The sequence below is a fragment of the Mytilus californianus genome, unplaced genomic scaffold, assembly GCF_021869535.1.
Source record: "Mytilus californianus isolate M0D057914Y unplaced genomic scaffold, xbMytCali1.0.p SCAF_9, whole genome shotgun sequence".
In the NCBI taxonomy this organism is placed as follows: domain Eukaryota; kingdom Metazoa; phylum Mollusca; class Bivalvia; order Mytilida; family Mytilidae; genus Mytilus; species Mytilus californianus.
In genome coordinates, this window is record NW_026262745.1 from 49,335,516 (window position 1) to 49,357,643 (window position 22,128).

A 22,128-nucleotide genomic window follows, 5' to 3' on the forward strand; every position below is an offset into this window, starting at 1 on the left:
ATATAAGCTTGCGAACAATAGCGGATTTTGACATTTGGAACATCTGTTGTCGATCAACTTGTTCTATTACTCGTATTTCCTACACTTCCACTTACGTTTTGCAAAATAATTACAAAATGCTTGCAGTAATGATTTTTGGCAAACAATTAAAGCTTCATACCTTTTTTTTAAACAGCGATATTACAAGGAAAACACGATAAACAAGAATGTGTCCATTGTACACGGATGCACCACTCGCACTACCATATTCTATGTTCAGTTGACCATGAAAGTGGGGTCAAAACTCTAATTTGCCATTAAAATTAAAAGATCATATCATAGGGAACATGTGTATTAAGTTTCAAGTTGATTGGACTTCAACTTCATCAAAAATTACCTTGACCAAAAACTTTAACCTGAAGCGAAAGACGGACGAACGGACGGACGGACGAACGAACAGACGCACAGACCGAAAAACGTAATGCCCCTAGGTGGGGCATAAAAATTCATGGCCTAGAATATCGTTATAACTAAAGAATGATTCAAATTTAATTGACTGTCCCTCAGGTATCTTTCGTCCCTCTTTTATTCACTAATGATAATATTACACACTGTTTCAGGTATTTTTTTTAAACGTGAAATTTCCTTTGATTATATCAGTCGATATAGGAAGTTTTTTTTCCTCCTTTATTTTATCTGTTATTTTTATTTTGATTGCACTTTGGAACACCATTGTTGCTGATTACTTCATTACGATTATGTAAATACGGTATCGTTTTATTGAAGTATGCTGTTGTGAAATAGAAAATAATAGATTTGCAACTATTTTTTTTAATTCTCACGATCGAGTATTTAAATTACTTCATTGACATAATATAGAAATAGCATTTTTTTTGTGTTAAATGCTAATTTTGTTCAATTTTATGAAATATGTTTTGTATTTTTTTAACTTCAATTTTTGTTTCTATGACATCTTTGTAAAGCCTTAATGTTGTTTCCAAGTTAATTTCTGTTTATAGAATTAAAATTCGTCTCGACTGCTTATTTTTTTTTAATAGAGATCGTTATGACATAGACATGCATAGTAAATGCTGAAAGCCGTTTTTGATCGGCTTTGGCATCTTTTTTCTAGATGCAAGAATCTTATTGATAACTTAAGCTTGGTCTGCTAGTGATTTCTTTGGAGGCTGGCAGCCCAAAATGTCCGTATGCTGGCATCCCGAATTGTCCGGATGGTGACGTCCCGAGTACTATTTTCATATTACTCTATCTTCGGACATCAATGCGCATGATCTATTTTTCTCGTTTCCTTACTGTAAAACAAATAATACTACAATTATGGACTCTGTGGGAACAGTAGGTCAACAAACGCATATCTGCTGTAATGAATATTTGGTGTTCACAACGTTTGTAAAAATTACAAAAAAAAAATGCTTTTGATGTCATTTAAAAAATAAAATATCACTAGAAACTTGAATTTCAACTTTGGTCCTATTTTATTTCTAGTATCACATATACATTTCAAATAGATGCTTTTTGTGTATTTAAAAGAAAAATCGAACAGAGTCCCTACTAGAATGGCACGTATGGCATGTTCTAATAACTAACTACAAATGAAATTAAAATTTTATTTCATATATAGATATCATGGCATTGGTTTTATAGAAAAATTAAATGGTTATGTTTGTTGTCAAATAAGCAATTTACATCATCAGTTTGTATAGGAAACGGGAAATCGGTGCTACAATACTAGAATGAATTTCACAACAGCGTAGAAATGGACACATTGTAATTAAATTTTATCGTGTGTATCACTGGCTGTCGACAACTAATACTTCACGCAACTACAGTGTGTCAGGGGCCTATCAATGGGGATATACATAATTACTATCTTTACACGTGTCTTTTCATAAAATAAAAGTTTTTGCATGAAAGTTTATAGGAATTTGTTTTGAATATATTTATATATTCACAGCAAGATATTTCTTTTGACAGTATGAGTATATTCAGAGGTGATATCATCAAGTAATCGAGAAAAAAAAACGTTATGTTTTTACTTGTACAAACGTCCTGTGGCTCCTTAAGAAAATAAGAAAACATTTATTCGTACGAGTTGATGTGGAGTAACCTACGATCAACTTTCATACTAAGATTATTTTTGTTGATAAAAAGAACCCCGGACCTTCATAAAAAATCATTTTAGTCCTCTGGGCTGCATAATTTTTTGCACGGAACAAATCTGAATTCCCATCGAAGACTCCAACAATCAGATTTTCGTGAACATTTAAATATCGTTCTAACAAAAAATAACTCGTTATATATCAAGAAGCATATGAATCCGGTCTTGTGTGCAAAATTTACCTTGATTGGAGTTAGAGTAGCTTTTTTGGAAACATTGATATTTATTTAAGATTTTGTTATACCTGAACACGTTTAAAAAAAGTTACGGGATCTATATTCTTTTACTACAAATTGAGCAGGTAATTTCAATGAATTTGGTCTTACTCCAACCTATTTTTTTTTTCGGTTATTTGAGGACGCATATTTGAGACCATTCTGCATAAACGTGTTTTTGCAATTGTATTCATGCTGATTTCAAAAGCCTCTTTCATAGCCACACCTCCCTTATTTTAACCGTATCAGGAATGGTCGCCCCTTACAATTTGAAATTGTACTTCTTTTTTTCGGTTTCTGTGTTTTAATATATATCCATGAATTTAATGAGATGTTCACAAAATCTGTTTTGGAATAATAAATCATACAGGTTATCATGTCAACATAACAGTAACAGTGTAATAATAACCTTTAAACTGGGTGCACTCGTTTAATTATTCTAGTATAAAAGGTATTGTAAACATATTTAATTCCTGGATAGATACTGAAACACAAATTAAAAAAAATAATTACAATTCTAAATTAAATCGCTGTGATCGGTCCTTTGTTTTTCAAATCAACTGAACAGCTGCAATAAACGGGTCGGACACATTTCCTTATACGGACATGTATTATTTAGCATCCTTATGCCCCCGTCAATGCATTTACTAGTGTGTGTAAACAAATAAATCTTTATTTTTATTTTGGCGATTGACCAATCCACTGAATGATTTGCAATGCATGATGGACTACTTGTCTATAACTGACACACTACTTAATTTTTCACTTATTGCCAGAAAAGATTTTTTCTAATTTTTTTTCTCTCGATTACTTGGTGATATCACCTCTGAATATACTCATTCCTTCAAAAGAAACTTTTTGCTGTGAGTATATTAATATATTCAAAAGAAATTCCTATAAACTTTCATGCAAAAAAAAATATTGAAGAACGGACAAGTGTTAAATAGTAATTCGGTATATGACATACTGTAATTGCGTGAAATCTTTGTTGTCGACAGCCAGTGACCGACACGATATCATTTAAATAGCAGGTCTCCATGTCCACACTGTTAAGAAATTCATTGACAGATTAAAACAAAAACAAAAAAGCGAAACAAGGTCATGGAAATGTTTATTTGAAAAAGGAAAATTTGGTATGATTGTCAATGAGACAACGTTCTTTTGCTGTTCAAAAGACGTAAATATAAGCAATTACAGGTCACCATACGACCTTCAACAGTGAAAAACCCCATACCGTATCCAAATATTTGTATCTTTAATAGAAATAAGTAAAAGCTGTAATTCATTTGTGATAAAGAAATCCCTAACTTAATGATTTATCAGTTCTACGTAAATTACGATCATAGAAATCTAAATTGCGACTACAGACAAATGCAAAGCGAACAAGGAACATCGCTTTCCAAAGAATAGAAATTAACAATAGGGAAAGAAAAATCGTCTCTTTTGTCGTAAAAATCGTGTATTTAGTATCCCCTGTGAAACTGAAATATTTAAATCTAGAAAACGACAAATATTACTGTCTGCATTACATTTATTTCAAGTAAGTTCCTTCGGTGCATTCCTTGGTAAAATTATAAAATTCTTGTTTATTTAAATCAAAAATATCATTAGGTAACGATCAGTGTTTTTAAGTTTGTCAATTGAATATATTCAGATGGATCTTTACTGAATCTTGCAATAAACTGTGATTCATAACAATACAGGAACAAGTCTGTTATTAAAGGCGCACAATTGGTGCCCATATGAATGCATACAACTATATTGCCGAAACGTACATAGATGTTGTCCAGGAGAAATTATACAGCTTTACTCATCTCATTATAGTTTTAGTAAGTGTACCTAGCATATTTCACATTTTTATATACGAGTTGCAGCAAATAATTCTATTTTTTAAAGGACCATTTAATAAGAAAACTTCTGTTTGATAAGATTGTATGGAACAGTAGTGTACAGAGTTGAAAAGTCATAACTGTCAACCGAATTGGACGGACCATTAAACGCTTGAAATTTATGCAAACCATCCAAAGATATGTTGACTCTCCAAAAATAATTATTTCGAATTTTTTCATATGATTTGTTACTAAAATTAATAACAAGTTCTTCAATCGCAGAGAGGAAACTAGTTAACTGAGCAGAAAAATTATTCGTAGAACACTTACTGGAAGCAGAGATGAAACAAAATATAAAGGTTTTTTTGTGTAGTTTAGGTAGCAAATACATATCTGTGATCTCCAAATTAAATATTTAGAGGATGCCTTAAGCTTTAATGTGGTAGCTGCTTGATTATTTAATATTTGACTCTCTGTGGAGCGCACACCCTTGAATGTAGCATTCATTGTTTCATTCTTGTAAAAATACATGTAATATTTACGTCACACTACCATCACATTGTTGGCTGCTTTGTATGTGGGTAAAAACACAAAACGCTTTGCGAGTTCTTAAATTTGGTTTTTAATCTAGCCAATTAAGAGAGTTGTTGAATGTGTCTGCCAAGTGAAGGGTTTGAATTCACTACTTCAGTGTTGACAGGCTAGTTATAATGTAGATGATGAACTACTTAGACCATTTGTCCACCGATCACCCTTGTCATTAGGAGAATGTAACGTTGACAGTAGACAAATGATGTCTGATAAATGTTTTTTCATCATTTTATTCGGGGCCTTATAAAGCTGCGATAGTGTATAGGGTCATTTCTTGTGTCGAAGACTGTATATTTACCTATAGATGTCTTGGTTTGCTGTGGCGTTAAGTTGCGGTTTCGTTGACGTATATCCAATATTCGTTGACGTATACCCCATATTTCGTTTCATTCATGTTGAACCTAATTACAGAGCTTCGTCAATATTAATAATATATTTTTTAGATAATAAAACTATTTTTACTTGCATAGGTTTATGTTGGGTTTTTTTTTCTTTCTTTTTTATTAAGCAATATCAGTGATGAACATTAAGTTAGACTATAACTATATACAACTGTCATACAAGTTGGATGTTTAGCTAGCTATAAAACCTGCATTAACCCACCATTTACTTCAGAAATGCCTGTACCAAGTCAGGACTATGACAATTGTTTTCGTTCCGTTGGTTGATAAAGGCTAACGCTTGATTTTATTAGGCTTTATGGACATCCCCCTTTTTGAATTAACCTTGGAGTTTAGTATTTTTGTTAATACTTTTGTATTATATGGGCATGTTTACTTGAAATAAGAAACAAGTGTGAAAATGAATATCAATCTTGTATATTGTATAGAAGCTTATGATTATAGAATATAACAAGAAGATCAAACAATTGTATGATCTTTGCTTAAGAATGTATTTCTAATATTTTTTTCTTTCTGTAAAGTTGTTTTCTTCGGGTCTTTCGTCAATAATGGATCGGTTGTAGCTGTCCTTGAACATGAACATTAGTGGGATGCAGACACATATCACACTTAATAGGCACCAATTCTCCCAATCTGTTCCTGAAAGTCACAATTTGAGAACAAAGTAATTTGTGGTTTTTTTATTTCAATACAAGAATATTTTTTTACATGAATGCATTTTCGGCTACTGTATATGACATCTCCTATCAATAGATATAAGAAGATGTGGTATGAGTGCCAATGAGACAACTCTCCATCCAAGTCAAAATTTATAAAAGTAAACCATTATAGGTCTTCAACACGGAGCCTTGGCTCACACCGCACAGCAAGCTTTTAAGGGCCCCAAAAATTACTTGTGTAAAACCATTCAAATGGGAAAACCAACGGTCTAATCTATTTAAAAAACGAGAAACGAGAAACACTTATGAACCACATCAACAAACGACAACTACTGAACATCCGATTCCTGACTTAGGACAGGTGCAAAGAATTGCAGCGGGTTTAAACGTTTTAATGGTACCAAACCTTCACCCTTATCTGAAACAATAGTGTAACATCACAACACAGAGAGACACACTATAAAATATCAATTGAAACGGCTTAACTCAATCAAAAGACATATTAACACAAGCGAACATACACTGAACGAATAATGTGATATCCTACCGTAGTCTATAATCGGTCATATTGTCAATTCGTTCGCTTTTTTTGGTTGTATTTATCTCGTGAATAAACTCCGCTCTGACGTCACTTTTCACATTTCACAGCGTACAAGTATCAGATTCACTTGAAATCAACTCGCTTAAAAAAAATGAGATTCCTAAAGGTATGTATGATTAAAAATAAATAATTATTTCATAAAAGTGCCATTTTCCTTAACCTCTTTTGAAAACAATTATCAACAGGTCTAAAATCGTATTTATAGTGAGAAACAAACCCAGTCCCGGCATCCACCTTTTTGTTTACATATTTTTCCAGGTCAGAACTCATATCCGTTTCCTGTAAGGCCAACCAAATTGTTTTTTACGTCTTTTCAAAATAGCAAGCACCTTACATTATTTTATTAATTTTACGGGAAAATATGTCAAACTGAGACGAGAACATCACAAATTACAACCAAAAAAAATGGTGGAATGTGCATATTAAAACTAACAATAAAATACTTGAAATAGGAAACATCAGCTTGTAAAACGTAAATACAAGGTAGATAATATTTCAAAAAACAAAAATAATTGCATTAAGAACAATTTCTTTAGTTTTATAAAGTAAATTTGACCTAGATACATATCAAATGTTTTACTGAATTTTTCTTCTTTCTGTTTTTTAAACACAAATGGGTCAGTATAATTAATAACTTTTTGTATTATATTTGTAGATCAATCAAGTTCATCAACCAGGGGGAAAGCCAAATACAGGACCTATTCTCCAACTGCATTAACACGTGCATATTCAGCAATAATGGTTGATAAACTATCTATTCGTAGAACTTCAAAGTCTTATGGTGTACCATTTCAAACTCCTAGGGATAGGGTAACTGGAAATGTAGATCCTGAGTGTTGTACAATGGGCAATGCACCTTTTTTTTACATTAGATGAAGAAAGCCTGTTGGTGATACATTTGAAGGAAATGGCTCAACTTGGATATGGATATAACCGACAGGAAGTTGTGGATATAGCAACTGACTATGCAGTTATGCTTGACAAGAAAACTAAAATTGATAAACCTCTAACTCTTACCTGGTTCTACGGAATGCTTGGAAGATGGCCAGATCTCAAAGTTGTAAAACCAAGGGCATTGGAAGTTGCTAGAGCAAAAACTGCCAACAAGGAGAACATTACGAAATACTTCAATGAACTCGAGAAAGCCCTACTTAAATATGATCTAATGGACAAACCCCATTTGATTTATAATGTTGATGATAAGGGTGTAACCATCAACCACAACCCATCAAAGGTAGTGTCAGGAGTGGAGACATCATCACAGGAGGTTACATCTGGAAAGGGTGACACTGTGACTATCTTGGGGTGTGGAAATGCAATTGGCAATGCATTACCCCCTTACTTTGTCTTCCCAGGACAGAGAATGAATGATCAGTTGCTAGAGGGGTCTACACCAGGAACAGTTGGCACTGTCTCAAAGACGGGTTGGTCTAATTCAGAACTATTCATGGATTTCCTCAGCAATCATTTCAAGAAATTTGTTCCAGGTAATGGGCATGTGATGTTATTGTTAGATGGACATAAATCTCATGTTGCTGTTAGCACAATTGAATGGGCAAGGCGTCATAACATTGTTATACAGTTACTTCCAGCACACACCAGCCATCTTTTGCAACCGTTGGATGTAGGTTGTTATGGTCCTCTGCAAAATATATACAACAGCCTTTGTCACAGAACTATCAGAACAAAACAATGTGCACTTACTCGTTATGATGTTTGTAGCATGGCATGCAAAGCTTACGGAAATGCCTTATCAGCCAGTAATTTGCAGTCAGCTTTTAGAAAAACAGGAATTTATCCGTTCACAAAAGACATTATCAATGACTTACCACTGACACCATCAGAGGCATTTATAAGTGACATTGAAAACCATCCTGAGAACACTGTACTAGAGACTGTAGAAGCTGTTAACAGTGCGGTAGTTGTGAGAGAGAATGAGAATGACAGTGTGGTGAGTGAAAGAGAGGAAGTTGAGAGTGATAAGGAGAATGTGGGTGTTCTGAGGGAAGGAGAGATTGGTTTGGAGGTAGCTAGGAGTGTTGTGAGTGATAGAGAGGAAGTTGAGAGTGACAAGGAGAATGAAAGTGTTGTGAGTGTGAGTGGTAGAATGATAGATGTAGTTGGAAGAGATGAAGGGAGTAAGAGTGATTTTTTTGTAAAGAAGGTAGTGGCAATGAAAAGAGTAAAAGGGGAGAAAAAAAAGAAGAGGAATGTGTTAAGCAGGGTTATTAGTGGAAAGACTGTGACGGAGGATGATGTGTTAGAGAGGGTAAAAGAGCATGTGAGTAAGAATCCTGGGAAGAAAGCAAGTGATAGTAGTGTGAATAAAAGCTGTGCAAAAAGTAGTAAGAAAGGCCAGAATGGATCTGTGGAGTGTAAGAGGAAGAGAGAGCAAGAGAAGAAAAAAATTGTAAAATGTAGCAAGAGTGATTCACAGAAGCCAGGAACGAGTGGAGTGGGTAAATGTGTAAGTGATTGGGCAATAGACAGTGAGAGTGAGAGTGAGTCTGAAATAAGAGAGGATGAAAAGTGCTGTGTATGTAAGAAGTTTGTTCCAGAGCAGGTGAGACAGAGTAGTAGTTTGATATTTACTAAGTGGGCACAATGTGAGAAGTGTGAGAGGTGGGTGCATCTTATTTATTGTACAAAAGTGAGAGTTATTAGAAGGGGTGACAGTTTCATGTGTGTGTTTTGTGAGAAAGGTGTAGAGTAATTGGTAAATAAAAATAAAAATCATTTTCTGATTCATTATTGTACTTATTTAACAAAGAAATTGCATTTTGATTTTAATGCCAAAAAATCACCACTGGTGAACTCTCTGAAAATTTCCATTAATTTCGATTTTCATGGTAATAAATGATGTTCCCGGTTAAATCAATTCCCAATTCATTAAAAACAGTTTCAAAGAACTATCGTACAAATAAATAATATAATTGCCTTAGCCTAAAAAAATCACCTAATTGACAATAGAGCAATTTGATTGGGTATAACGATTCAATGCATCACGTGGTTTTGACGCCATTGGAATTTGAACGTAAACAAACCGGGTCAGCTGCTCCAGTATGGAACAACATCGTACATTCAGTGACTGAGAAACAATTATGAGTAACCAAGCTTGACAATACACAGTAATAAAAAAAACAAAGCAAAGTCTACAGAAAAATAAAATAAAAAATGTCCTTAAGTGCACGACTTACCACCATTGCGGGATATATGATACAATGTAAATACGAAATCAATTAAATAAGGAATGAATAATTAAAGTAACATGTTATACCGCTGTAAAGTGTTAAACAATTTCAGAAAAACAACAATAACTTTAAACAAAAATCCTGTATTTACAATAATATTGTATACAGGTAAATGCAAATAATTTTGTTGTTAGGTATACAGTTTAAAAGGACAAAGGAAATATTTTTACAAAATAAATAATTTTCAGTTTATTTGTATATAAGTAGTAAAATTTGCACATTCATAAGTCCGAGGGTTTAACTGAGGTTTTGATATATATGCACCGTGACTTCTCTCGTCCGGCAGCATTTGTTTGGCTGTCCGGAATGTATGAATACGCAGCCACGCCTATGGGAAAGAGGACGTCAAATTCCTATGTCCCCGTTGTAAGATCGTGTCACGTAAAATAAGCCTTGCAAAAACTCTTTAGGGAGAACTAAAAATTAACCTATTCAAAGGTAAAACTTCTATTCCAAAACATTACTCCTCTGTTTTAGAGATGTTTTAGATTGTCATCACTCATACTCTTTCACCCTCTTTGCAGTACCTACTTAACAAGTTTATCTTTTTAATTTGTTTCTTCTGCATATGCATGAAATAGTTGCCAATGGGCGTCATGCAAACAGTAATCATAATTATATAAGGCTGCACACAGCAAATGAACTTTGTTTGATTTAAATTTACACACACTAGGGGGGTACCACTGATTGTAGAATGAAAGCCATCCGCTTCTTAGTAATTCACTCCTGGCGTTGTGGATATCAAACATATATTTGAATTATATATAGCTTGCAATGGTTTCCCTAAAACAAGTTTTTAATTGAAGATAATAGATGAAACAAGTACAAAAATATACCTATTCGACCGGAGTGACCCAACGATCCGTCTCCCTAAGGTGCATGTTTGACCTTATACTCTTTGACCTACTGTTGTAATATGAAAATAAGGAGATGTGGTATGATTGCCAATGAGAAAACTATCCACCAAAGTTCAAATGAAGTTGATGTAAGCAATTATAGGCAACCGTACGGCCTTCAACAATGAGAAAAACCCATACCGTATGGTCGGCTATAAAAGGCCCCGACATGAAAAATATGAAACAATTCAATTTAGAAAACTAACGGCCTCATTTATAACAAACCAATTTACGAAAAACAAATATGACAGACATGAACCAACGACAACCACTGAACAACATGACGCCCATTGGCTCCTGACTTGGGACAGGCACATATAGAATGTGGCGGGGTTAAACATGTTTTGGGAGCGCTCAACCCTCCCCTAACCTGGAACAGTGGTGTAAAAGTACAACATAAGAACAAACTATAAAAATTAGTTGATAAGGATTAACTCATCAGATGAATACAAATAGAAATACATCTAACAAAAACACAGAGTGGACGTGGACGGGTACTTGTTCATCCCAAAAACGAAAAGACACTAAGTACAGATCTGACAGTATTCGCAGTTACTGACAGCTATCTATGTATCTAAGACTAAAATATCAATCAGTACACATCCAACATCCACATGGATTTAGTGTAAAGACGTCATTAACAGTCAGAGAAAAACATGACCTTGTGTAATGCCAAACTATAAGTATCGACAGATTGTAGTACCGTGAAAGTACATATGTGTAATATTTAGTATGGTTTTAATTTACTGATAACAAAATCAATACTTATGCCAATAAAAACAATATTCAAAGATTTAATTACAGTGTTGAATTGGTAACCTTTTAGAATTAGTTTATTTAAAGGATTGATAAGTTTATCCGGATCGAATCTATATTTCCGGGGTCGGTTTACAACATCATCGTAAAATTTAGGATGTACAATTCCGTTTGAAATAAGTTTTCTACAGGTACAGCCAAACTTGCAGACCAAATCTTTGTAACTGTGAAAGAATTTATTAAAGGTTTAAAGTAATTACTGGTAACGAAATCCCTGACTTAATAATTTACTAATAAAACATAGAGTATGCTCATTAAAATCCAAAACTTCACTACAGACATGAGCATAGCGAACTAGTTGGGATATATAAACACCGTAAGACGGTGCCAAAGGAACATCACCGTCCAAAAAGGGAAAATTAACAATAGGGAAAGAAAAAATCATCCCTTAAGTCGTAAATTTTTGTATAGAGTTTCTGGTGTTATACTGAAATATCTAAATCTAGGAAAGGACAGTTATTGCTGTTGATATTAGATTTATTTAAAGTAAGTTCCTTTGGGTAAATTTCAGCAGTATATTTAGAGAATTCTTGATTATTTAACGAAAAAATATCATCAAGATAACGGTAAGTGTTGTTGAATTTATCAATTAAATGGAATTTAGACGGTTCTTTACTGAGTTTGGCCATAAACTGTGATTCATAACAGTAAAAGAACACGTCTGCTATTAAAGGGGCACAATTGGTGCCCATAGGAATACCTACTATCTGTCGATAAACTTTGTATTGCCGAAATGTACATAAATGTTGTCAAGGAGAAAATTTAGTGCCTGGGTCATCTCATCACATCTCCAGTAAGTATATCTAGCATATTTACCTTTCTCATTACAGAAAAAGGCTTTATATGAGTTGCAGCAAATAAATTTGCAACCAGATTTATCAAACGACCATTTAATTAGATAGGAAAACTTTTGTTTGATAAGATTATATGGAAGTGTGGTATAAAGAATGGAAAATTCAAAACTGTCAACCGAATCAAGAGGACCATCAAAAGCACGTAATTTATCTAAAACATCCAAAGAATTTTTACAATCCAAAAATGATTAATTCCACTGTTTTCATATGTTTTATTTCAAAAATTAACGATAAGTTCTTTGATAGTAGTTAAGGAACTCGTTAAAAGAACCGAAAGATTAGTAGTAGAACACTTACTAGAGGCCGAGATGAAACGATATTTTACGGTTTTTTGTGTAAATTATGTAACCAATACATAGTGGGGACCTTCAAATGTTCCGAGGAGGCCTTAAGCTGAGCTGTGGTAGTGACATGATTATTTACTATATGACTCTCGGTGGAGCGTACGGCCTTGAATGTAGTTGAACATGTTGAATGTATAATTTCATTTTTAAGGACTTCCGTGTAGTATTTACGTCATATTGTTGGCTGCTTTGTCGGCCGGTACGAACACAAAACGATTTGATAGTACTTGAATTTTGTTTTTAATCCTAGAAATGGGCGTATTACTTACTCTTTTATTTATTTCTAAATTATTTTCGAAATGTGATATGCGAATATCAACAATACTCATACATTTATTTAAAAAGGAATGTCTTTTTTCCATATAGATCCTCGTAAGCGTTCTACTTAGTACTTTGTTAAATTAAAAGACTTTCTGTTCACCCGACAATAAACTTCATCTACTACGCTCAAGTACAAAATTTTGGAAAGCAAAATAAATAAAAAAGAAGTTTGAGAGCATTACGGCTTGTACAGTTCAGCCGAACCTGTCTAAGACCAACTTTTCAACTGATGTTTATATATAAAAGTAAGAAGATGTGGTATTAATGCCAAATAGACAACGCTTCACCAGAGACCTAATGACATAGCAGTTAACAACTAAAGGTCAGCGCAGTTTGCTAATATGTTATACTATTCCACCATTGTCCCGGGGGGGAGGGGGTGGGTTAGCGCAATCATACAAGTTTAACCCCGCCACATTCTGTAACGGCCTGTCCCAAATCAGGAGCCTGTAATTTAGTGGTTGTCGTTTATTGCTGTATGTCAAATTTGTTTTGTTCATTGTTTAACATTTGTCATTTCGGAGCCTTTTATAGCCGACTATGCGGTATGGGATTTACTCATTGTTGAAGGCCGCACGTTAATCTATAGTTGTTAACTTCTATGTCATTTGGTCTCTGGTGGAGGGTTGTCTCATTGGAAATCATACCATATCTTCTTATTATTATATATGTCTGTAGACAGGTAAAACAGCTTTAGTTTTAGCAAACTATTAATAATTTATCAATCTAGATAAAAAAAAACTCCGAGTGCAGCAAATTGTGTACGACTCAGAGGCGGATTTAGGGGGAGGTGTCAGGGGGCCCAGGTCCCCCTTATAGAGCTTTTAAATCCTGGATCCGCACCTGCGATTGTTTCATTTTATTTTCTAGTTATAATTGAAGGATGTATTTACCTATACTTGGAATCATTTGCAATAGCAAAAATATAAAACTACCAACATTACACATGGTTGTTAGAAACACGTTAGTTAGACCTTCTGACACTGGATAACACACTTCACAGGCCATTTCAAAATATAATGGTGACGCTGCTTGTAAGCATATCGTTCCAAGAATTATGGCAACATACAAGGATACTGAAAAATATGCAAGGTAGTCAAATATAATATTAAAAAGGATATTCTAAGAAATGGGGAAAAAATATTTCAATATTTCGAAATTTTCTTTGATCAGCGTGTCAATTTTATACTCTAAACATATCGGCAGAATGCACGACATAGATGTATAATAATTCATAATATATTTTGTGCATTTATATCATACCCTGATTATCATCTACAATAGTTAAGTTACAATATTAGAAATTCTAAGGTATATCACATTCATCCCTTGACTTCTTGAGACTATGATCCGTTTTCATTATGCTTCATGAGTGTACGTGCTAATGAAGTAAAAAGATACTGACGATGTTTCACGGTTTTCATTCGGTATTTCTAGCATGTATGCCTAACACATTCGTTATTTCTAGCATGTATGCCTAACACATTCGTTATTTCTAGCATGTATGCCTAACACATTCGGTATTTCTAGCATGTATGCCTAACACATTCGTTATTTCTAGCATGTATGCCTAACACATTCGTTATTTCTAGCATGTATGCCTAACACATTCGGTGTTTCTAGCATGTATGCCTAACACATTCGTTATTTCTAGCATGTATGCCTAACACATTCGTTATTTCTAGCATGTATGCCTAACACATTCGTTATTAGTCTCAATGAAGATATCAGAAGTAACTTGATATTCGTAGTTGTCTAGAAAACGTATTAACAACTGTGAAGTTTCATTTGTGACTTTTCAACGTTCTGCAAAAATTTATTATATGAAAAAATTGTTTTTAATTAGTAAACACGGTACATTTTGACAGATTTTCGGAATGAATTTAAAATGTTAGATGATTAATTCATTTAGTAGTTTTTATTGGCTTTCGGAAACTGTTAGTAAACTTAGATCGGGACTGTCCATCTTTTGTTTTAATATAGTTATTAGTTGTTTTTGTGCTTTGTGCCGATTATTTCACGTGTTCGGGTCTTTTATAGCTGAAAATAGGGTTATGGGTTTTGTTTATTGTTGCAGTGTCATTTGAACTCTGTTTGATAGTTGTCTTATTGGCAGGTTATAATTTTCCTCAAATTTCATCCGCAGAGTCGACGGTTACGCATTCTAGTTATCTTTAAAATCTTTTCGATAGACGAAATAGCAAAGGTACCAGGTATCGTTTTGAAGACCTACTTGCTCAGTGTAGCTTTTAGATGAAGAGCGGCAATTAAGCGCTGTATCTTAGCTTTTAGCTTGTCAAGTATGTGTAGGGAAGTTTTTATTTATTAATAAACAATATCCATTTTTCCAACCAATCAACCTCGGTAATAATCTTTATGAAGTTATTCATATGCATTTCTTTCAATTAACTGAATTATTATTATATCATTTTTCGTTGTTATTTCCTTTTGTATTTCTTGTATTTTCTGTGATATATTCAACATCTGTGAGGGAGAAAAGAAAATGCTCATTGCCATAATCATGATCTGGTTATCTGAACATTGCCATAATCATGATCTGGTATCCGAACATTGCCATACTGATGGTCTGGTTATCCGAACATTGCCATACTCATGATCTGGTTATCCGAACATTGCCATAATCATGATCTGGTTATCCGCGAACATTGCCATAATCATGGTCTGGTAATCCGAACATTGCCATACTCATGATCTGGTTATCCGAACATTGCCATAATCATGATCTGGTTATCCAAACATTGCCGTAATCATCATCTAGTTATCCGAACATAACTATTGTACAGCGAAGAAATATTCAATATCCATGAGACAAAAAAGCAACTGTTCGCTGTAATAACCATCTTGTTATTCTGATATAAGTATTGCACAACGAGGAAATATTCAATATTCATGAGACAAAAAAAGCAACCGCTCGCTGTAATATTCTGATATAATTATTGCACTTCAAGGAAGTATTCAATGTATTAACTTAATTGAAAGGATATTTGGTGCATATGGTGATTGTTTCATTGACTACGAAACAGGAAACGTGTTTTAAATAAGCAATTAATTTGATTTTTACCTGTCGAATTAGGAATAATGTCGTTGACTAGAAGTGTAAACCACAAAAATCCGATAAAACTTCCAATATAAATACAGATTAAGAACATGCGCAAATGTTTGTTGAAAATATCAGCGAATCTAGAAAATAAGTTGAAATGGTTTTAAAATGAAGAATTTTAAAACTAAAGAAATACATGTATAACTGACGTTAGTCTTTCAATAAATGTTGATTGGTGCAAATATTCTTTGTCCTTTATTTAGACTTTTTTATGGCTTCCCGTTTGAGGAATGTTTGAATGTTATCCTAGCTATCAAATGTGTGTTAAGGGCATACGATACAGTTACAGGGGAAGTAATGACGTTGCTAACATACATGTTACGACGTCAAACTATGACATATCGGGAAAAGATGCATTTTAGACAGATTTTTATTATTCAAACTAATTTAACTTGAAAACGAGTTCATGGACCCCTCTTTCTAAAAATGACATTTGGCTTGATTATGCATGAAGACTATTTGTGTCAATTTTTATGAATAAATTACCGATGATTTTTTTTTAAATTAAATACATATACAGCAAAAAATGCCTTTCTTTGACTAAAATCATGAAAATGGGATAAAAATGAATAATTTCCAAAGAGTTGTTACATAAATTCAAAGCACACTTATGTAGAGAAGATATTCCAGATGTTTTTACAAAAATCCACTTTTGCGTGCAAACTTTCGTCAAAAATTCACCGTGGGATCAACACTGTATCGTATGCCCTTAACCGACGTCATTGCAGCGTTAAAGCGAAAAGTTTACCTGCTGAAATATACAATAGGCTATTTTCATATTACCAACTTTTGCCTCCAGATTTTATCAGTTTTCGACAGATTACTTACTCTGTGGTAAGACATCCTGGTACTCGGTCAAGTAGGAGCAACCAATAGAAGTAAAATCAAACATATAATCGGTGCAATTTGGGCGGAAAGTTTACTGATTACAAAATATTTTGTCGTATGAAGAAAACATAAAACAGTAAATTTCACCTCTAAATTGTACCAATCATAATCCTGATTTTACTTCTTTAGGTTGCTCTCACACGACCGAGTACCAGGATGTCCTACAACATAGTAGGTAACCTGTCGAAAAATGATAAAATCCGGAGTTAAAAGTCGGTAATATGAAAAAAGTCTATTGCATTGAGTTTTTATTATATGCCAATGAGACGGCAAATCAAATGTCACATCAAATCAAAAGACATAGATTTCCACATAGTCTTCAAAGAATTTGTCGAAATTATAACTCTCTTCTAAGTTGAAAGAAAAGAAGCTTCGTACTTGTTAACTTATGAACTGAAATTAAAAATCTACTTTCTGTAAATTCTACGGAGTCCTGACAAAATAAAATATGTTTGGACAAGGCCCGCCTAAATCTTTCTCATACATTGTATATCTACATTTGTATGATTTTTTCTTGTATACGCTAGATTAACGAATATAAGATAATGGCGACAAAACTTGTGCTTTGAATACGTTTTCGAATAAATAGAAGCTATAAAAAAAACTCTACAAAACAGCTAGCGTCAAATGTGCAATATTCATAATCAGAATTTCATTCGGGAAATAATTATTAAGAACAAGAACTTTTGAAAAGCAAGTTTCTGGGAAAGTAATTTTAATCACAGTAATGAGTACTAAGTACTTTGTCCTATATATATTAATATTTTTTTTCATCTGCTTCTGAAGTATTTTTCCATATACTGTGATTGGATTGTATTCGCCCTTAAACATATTATTTATTCGCTTTACAAATCTTAATGTAACAAAACCATCAAACACATTTTAAATTCATAATTTCTTCTCATCCTTGTAATTTGCTTTAGAAGAATTAATTGCGGTATTATGCTGAAATTAAATGAACCATCGCCATTGATCTTCATCTTAAGAGTGTGGCAAATACAAAGTTTTTCTTTGTTTTCATGTCCATTGACAACTTCCACATTCATATAAAATTGAGAATGGAAATGGGGAATGTGACCATAGAACAGACAACAGCAGAAGGTCACCAACAGGTCTTTAATGCAGCGAGAAATTCCCGCACCCGGAGGCGTCCTTCAGCTGGCCCCTAAACATAAAAATATTAGCGATGGTAGTATTTTTAGATAAGCGATTTTGAAGATTGAGACGTGTAGATACCCTTCGAATATGAATACAAAATTAAAAGGTATCAACATTAACACATCTTTTTGAACAGAATCGATTACAAATATATTGAAAAGAATCTAATGCAAATATATATAAATTTATGAAGGAAAAAATAAACAATAGTAAGTTGGTTGAAGTGCCTTTAAATGTCTAGCGCTTTCATCCATCTATATCCATATATTCTTATTCCAATAATTTGTATATATTATAAATAATTATCCATACCAGAACCAGTCTAATTGCTTATAAAACTTACTGTAAGCTTTTTAAAAAACTTTTGTATGCTGTGACCTATATATAATTGCGTACATGCACGTCGTTTAAACTCGGTTGTCTCATTGGCAGTCATACCACATTTCCTTATTAAATATTTAATACTGGTTTAAAACACTAGTAGTTCTACTACAGAAATTTTAAAAATGACTAACTGGTGCTTTATTCACCTCGATATTATAACACTGGAGAGACATCCAGCTATTATAGATGAAAATCCCAACCACCCAGCTTCCTCCTGCAAATATATATACAAAAGTTAAAGTAAATAATTTTATTGGAAATTACTATTCAAACAAGAATGTGTCCATAGTACACGGATGCCCCACTCGCACTATCATTTTCTATGTTCAGTGGACCGTGAAATTGGGGGTAAAAACTCTAATTTGGCATTAAGATTAGAAAGATCATATCATAGGGAACATGTGTACTAAGTTTCAAGTTGATTGGACTTCAACTTCATCGAAAACTACCTTGACCAAAAACTTTAACCTGAAGCGGGACAGACGGACGGACGGACGAACGAACGGACGCACAGACCATAAAACATTATGCCCCTTCTACTATCGTAGGTGGGGCGTAACAAAATGTTTCATTCGCTATTGTAGAAAGTATACCCTCACTCGTTATAAGAAATTGACGAAATAAAAGAATAATGTGTCTGGGGACACGAATGCCCGTTCAAGCTTTGCAAAGTTAAAAAGAATATAACCCTAGAACGGTAAATGACTCACTGCCCAAATTCGAACTCTTTCTGTGTGTTGTAGTTCTTCGGATTGTGTATGAGTTTCATTAAATTTACACGAGGCAAACTTAAGAAACACCAAGAGCGAAATAAAAAAGACAACAACATGGATAAAAGAAAAAAATACAAATAGGCATGACATTTCTTAAATACTACACATGTGCTCTTGTGTGGTGACTGGCAGTTCCTGATCTACTTATAAGGTGTTAAGTGTTATAACATACCTGACTGAACCCGTGTGTTTTTAAGTTGACATCGAGGACGCCCTGCCAAACATTGAAAACTCCTAAAGAAATACTATAGATCAACGATATCAACCAAAACGGTTTTGATCTGAAATATAATATCTGTTTTAATATATGTTTCAATATATTTTACAATACTGAGAAGTTATTTTAAATGTACTTAAAATAAACAATAAATGTTTTCACGTAATTTGATTACTTGCAATTTTTCATACTAGAGAAAAAAATATCCAATACATAATCAAATGTTTGGATATTGGTTTGTTTTCATATTCACTGTGTATCATCGCCACCGGAAATTGGGTACTAACGAAGCGGAGAGAAATGGGAAAAAAAAGTAAACAAGGTAAGAATTCATTCAATTTAAAGCATTTCTACTGATTTGACGAGGGTACCGCTTAAGAAATGATTTTCTGATATATAATTCTTTAAATTATTAGGCCGATAAGTACAAAATTAAGACAAGATTGTGTGTTATACTCCAAAGCTTGCCACTTAGTACCTGAAAATTTCGAGGTCGATTGTCCTCTGTCGCCCCATTGGCAAGATATTCAACTGTTTTTCATTATTTTTCCAGACACGTTTTTAGATTATGATAGTGTGACATCATATTGACTGAAATCTGTTGTCATAAAGATGTTTTAAAGAATATGGACCAAAACATTGTTTGTTTATTGTACGGCGAATTGCAGGACGTTGTACGGCGAATTGCAAAATAACAACTTTTGTCTGTACGGCGTCTTGCAATATATTGTAATTTAAAGATGAAATTAATCACTGCTTAGATAATATCAAGTGACGAAATTTTGGCTGTATCAAAACTTTACCGGCTTACAAATATACAAAATAAACTAATTATCAAATATTATAAAATATATGCCGTCAATTTCGTTCAGAAGTCGTCGTTGCGTACCTCTATTTGACTTTGTGTTGTTAAAGACAAAAAGGTTTTTTCAACCATATTATCCTAAATAAATTCATATATCGTTATAATACTAACGACTGTTGTCTTATTTGTTGTCAGGGTGAAATTTGGTAAGTTCAATAAAAAAAAACCGACCATTCATCCTTTGTTGGTGCTGGGTTTTTTTAATATAAACAGTGGAGATGTTGTATGATTGCAAATAAGATAACTATCCACCAGGGTCAAATAAAGTGTATGTAAGCAATTATATGCTATCGTTTGGCCTTCAACAACGAAAAATCGTACCTTACAGTCGGCTATAAAAAGCCCCGACATGAAAATTGTGGAAGGATTCAACAAGAAAACTAACGGCCTAACTCATAAAAAACAATTTACGAAATATAACTAATATGATAGAGATGAACCAACGACAACCACCAAACTACAGGCTCGTGGCTTCGGACAGACACATAAAGAATGTGCTGGGTTAAATAGATATAGGAAGATGTGGTATGAGTGCCAATGAGACAACTCTCCATCCAAGTCACAATTTATAAAAATAAACCATTATAGGTCAAGGTACGGTCTTCAACATTGTTTATTGTTTATTTTTCAAATTTTTGAAATGAATAATTTGTTAATTTATAAAAAGAAAAGTGAAGAAAATACTTTGTTTTCATTGAAAATTAGGAGAAATAAATCATGAATTGTGTTTCGAATTAATTTTCTTGTTTCTTATTGAAAATAAGATTGTCTTTTTTTTAGTTTAAGTAAATTCAATCAATCTTTTTATTTACAGGGAAAAAATAATAAAAAAAAAAGTTGCTAAGGCTGTTTGGCCTAAACTTAAATGAGTCGATGGATGGGTAGTGAAAAGGAGTGTATTCGTCCGAATTTTCATTGTTACAGTAGTACATTTTCATGATTACTTTTGTATAATATTTCTCAGTAAATTTTAATGTGATATTGTGCCAATTAAAATTATATAATAAATACAAGTAAGACTTGCATTTGCCTTAAAAGATATAGCAGTACGTGATTATTTGTTTTCAAACACACCTTCTCTGTTTTAAAACTTATAAAGGTATGGATCTCGGCCTATCTGTTTGGTTGAATATAAATGTGAATTCATAGAGTTTCAAAATCAACAGTAAATCATTTTTCTTAATAAGAAGAAAAAAGTGCAACTTAAGCACGCCTGAATGTAAAAAGGTGTACCCGACTTATTCGTTCACGATAAAAATTTACCAATTTCGGTATTTTAACAAAACTGTTTACGAAGGCAAATAAATAAATGAACGGTATCAAATCAACATTTAAATTTACGTTGATTTTTCCAAAAGATTTATGAGTATGTACCATCAGGGTTCAAAATTATTTCAACCTGTCCTTATTAGATGTTATTTCATTATAATTCTTTAAACTTACAAGTCGAAGATGCTAGCTTTTGGAATTGTATTAATAAGTACATAATATTAAGATGACAACCAAAGAAAACTTCATACAAAGTCATCTTTATTCTCAAGTAGAAAGTTTATATAAATAGTTTATGCCGTAGCCACAGCCGGATTTGTATCCCTTGTATCGGATTCTTCTTTCATTCTTTCCAAAAATGATTAATCTAAGGTTAATATTTTTTTTAAATTTAAACAGTGTTAGCCACCGAGCTTGTTCATTTCTTACTATATAGAGATGAAGTTTTGTTTTATAAAATTAATGTTCTTTATTCTAATATATTGGCTGTATCTGCCTTTTACAAATAACACAATAA

The 22,128-nt window shown here is 33.1% G+C and overlaps 1 protein-coding gene across 1 annotated transcript in view; it reads right to left on the reverse strand.

Moving 5' to 3' along the window:
- Nucleotides 1-5,690: 5,690 nt before the first annotated feature.
- LOC127715944 (solute carrier family 49 member 4-like) overlaps nucleotides 5,691-22,128 on the reverse strand; it is a 28,619-nt gene continuing 12,181 nt past the window's right edge. The window contains exons 5-9 of the mRNA XM_052222050.1: nucleotides 19,433-19,541; nucleotides 18,634-18,701; nucleotides 16,019-16,137; nucleotides 13,830-14,012; nucleotides 5,691-5,833 (exon numbers count right to left, since the gene is read on the reverse strand). Of these exons, the coding sequence (XP_052078010.1) occupies nucleotides 5,691-5,833; nucleotides 13,830-14,012; nucleotides 16,019-16,137; nucleotides 18,634-18,701; nucleotides 19,433-19,541 (622 nt within the window). The remainder of the gene's footprint in view (nucleotides 5,834-13,829; nucleotides 14,013-16,018; nucleotides 16,138-18,633; nucleotides 18,702-19,432; nucleotides 19,542-22,128) is intronic.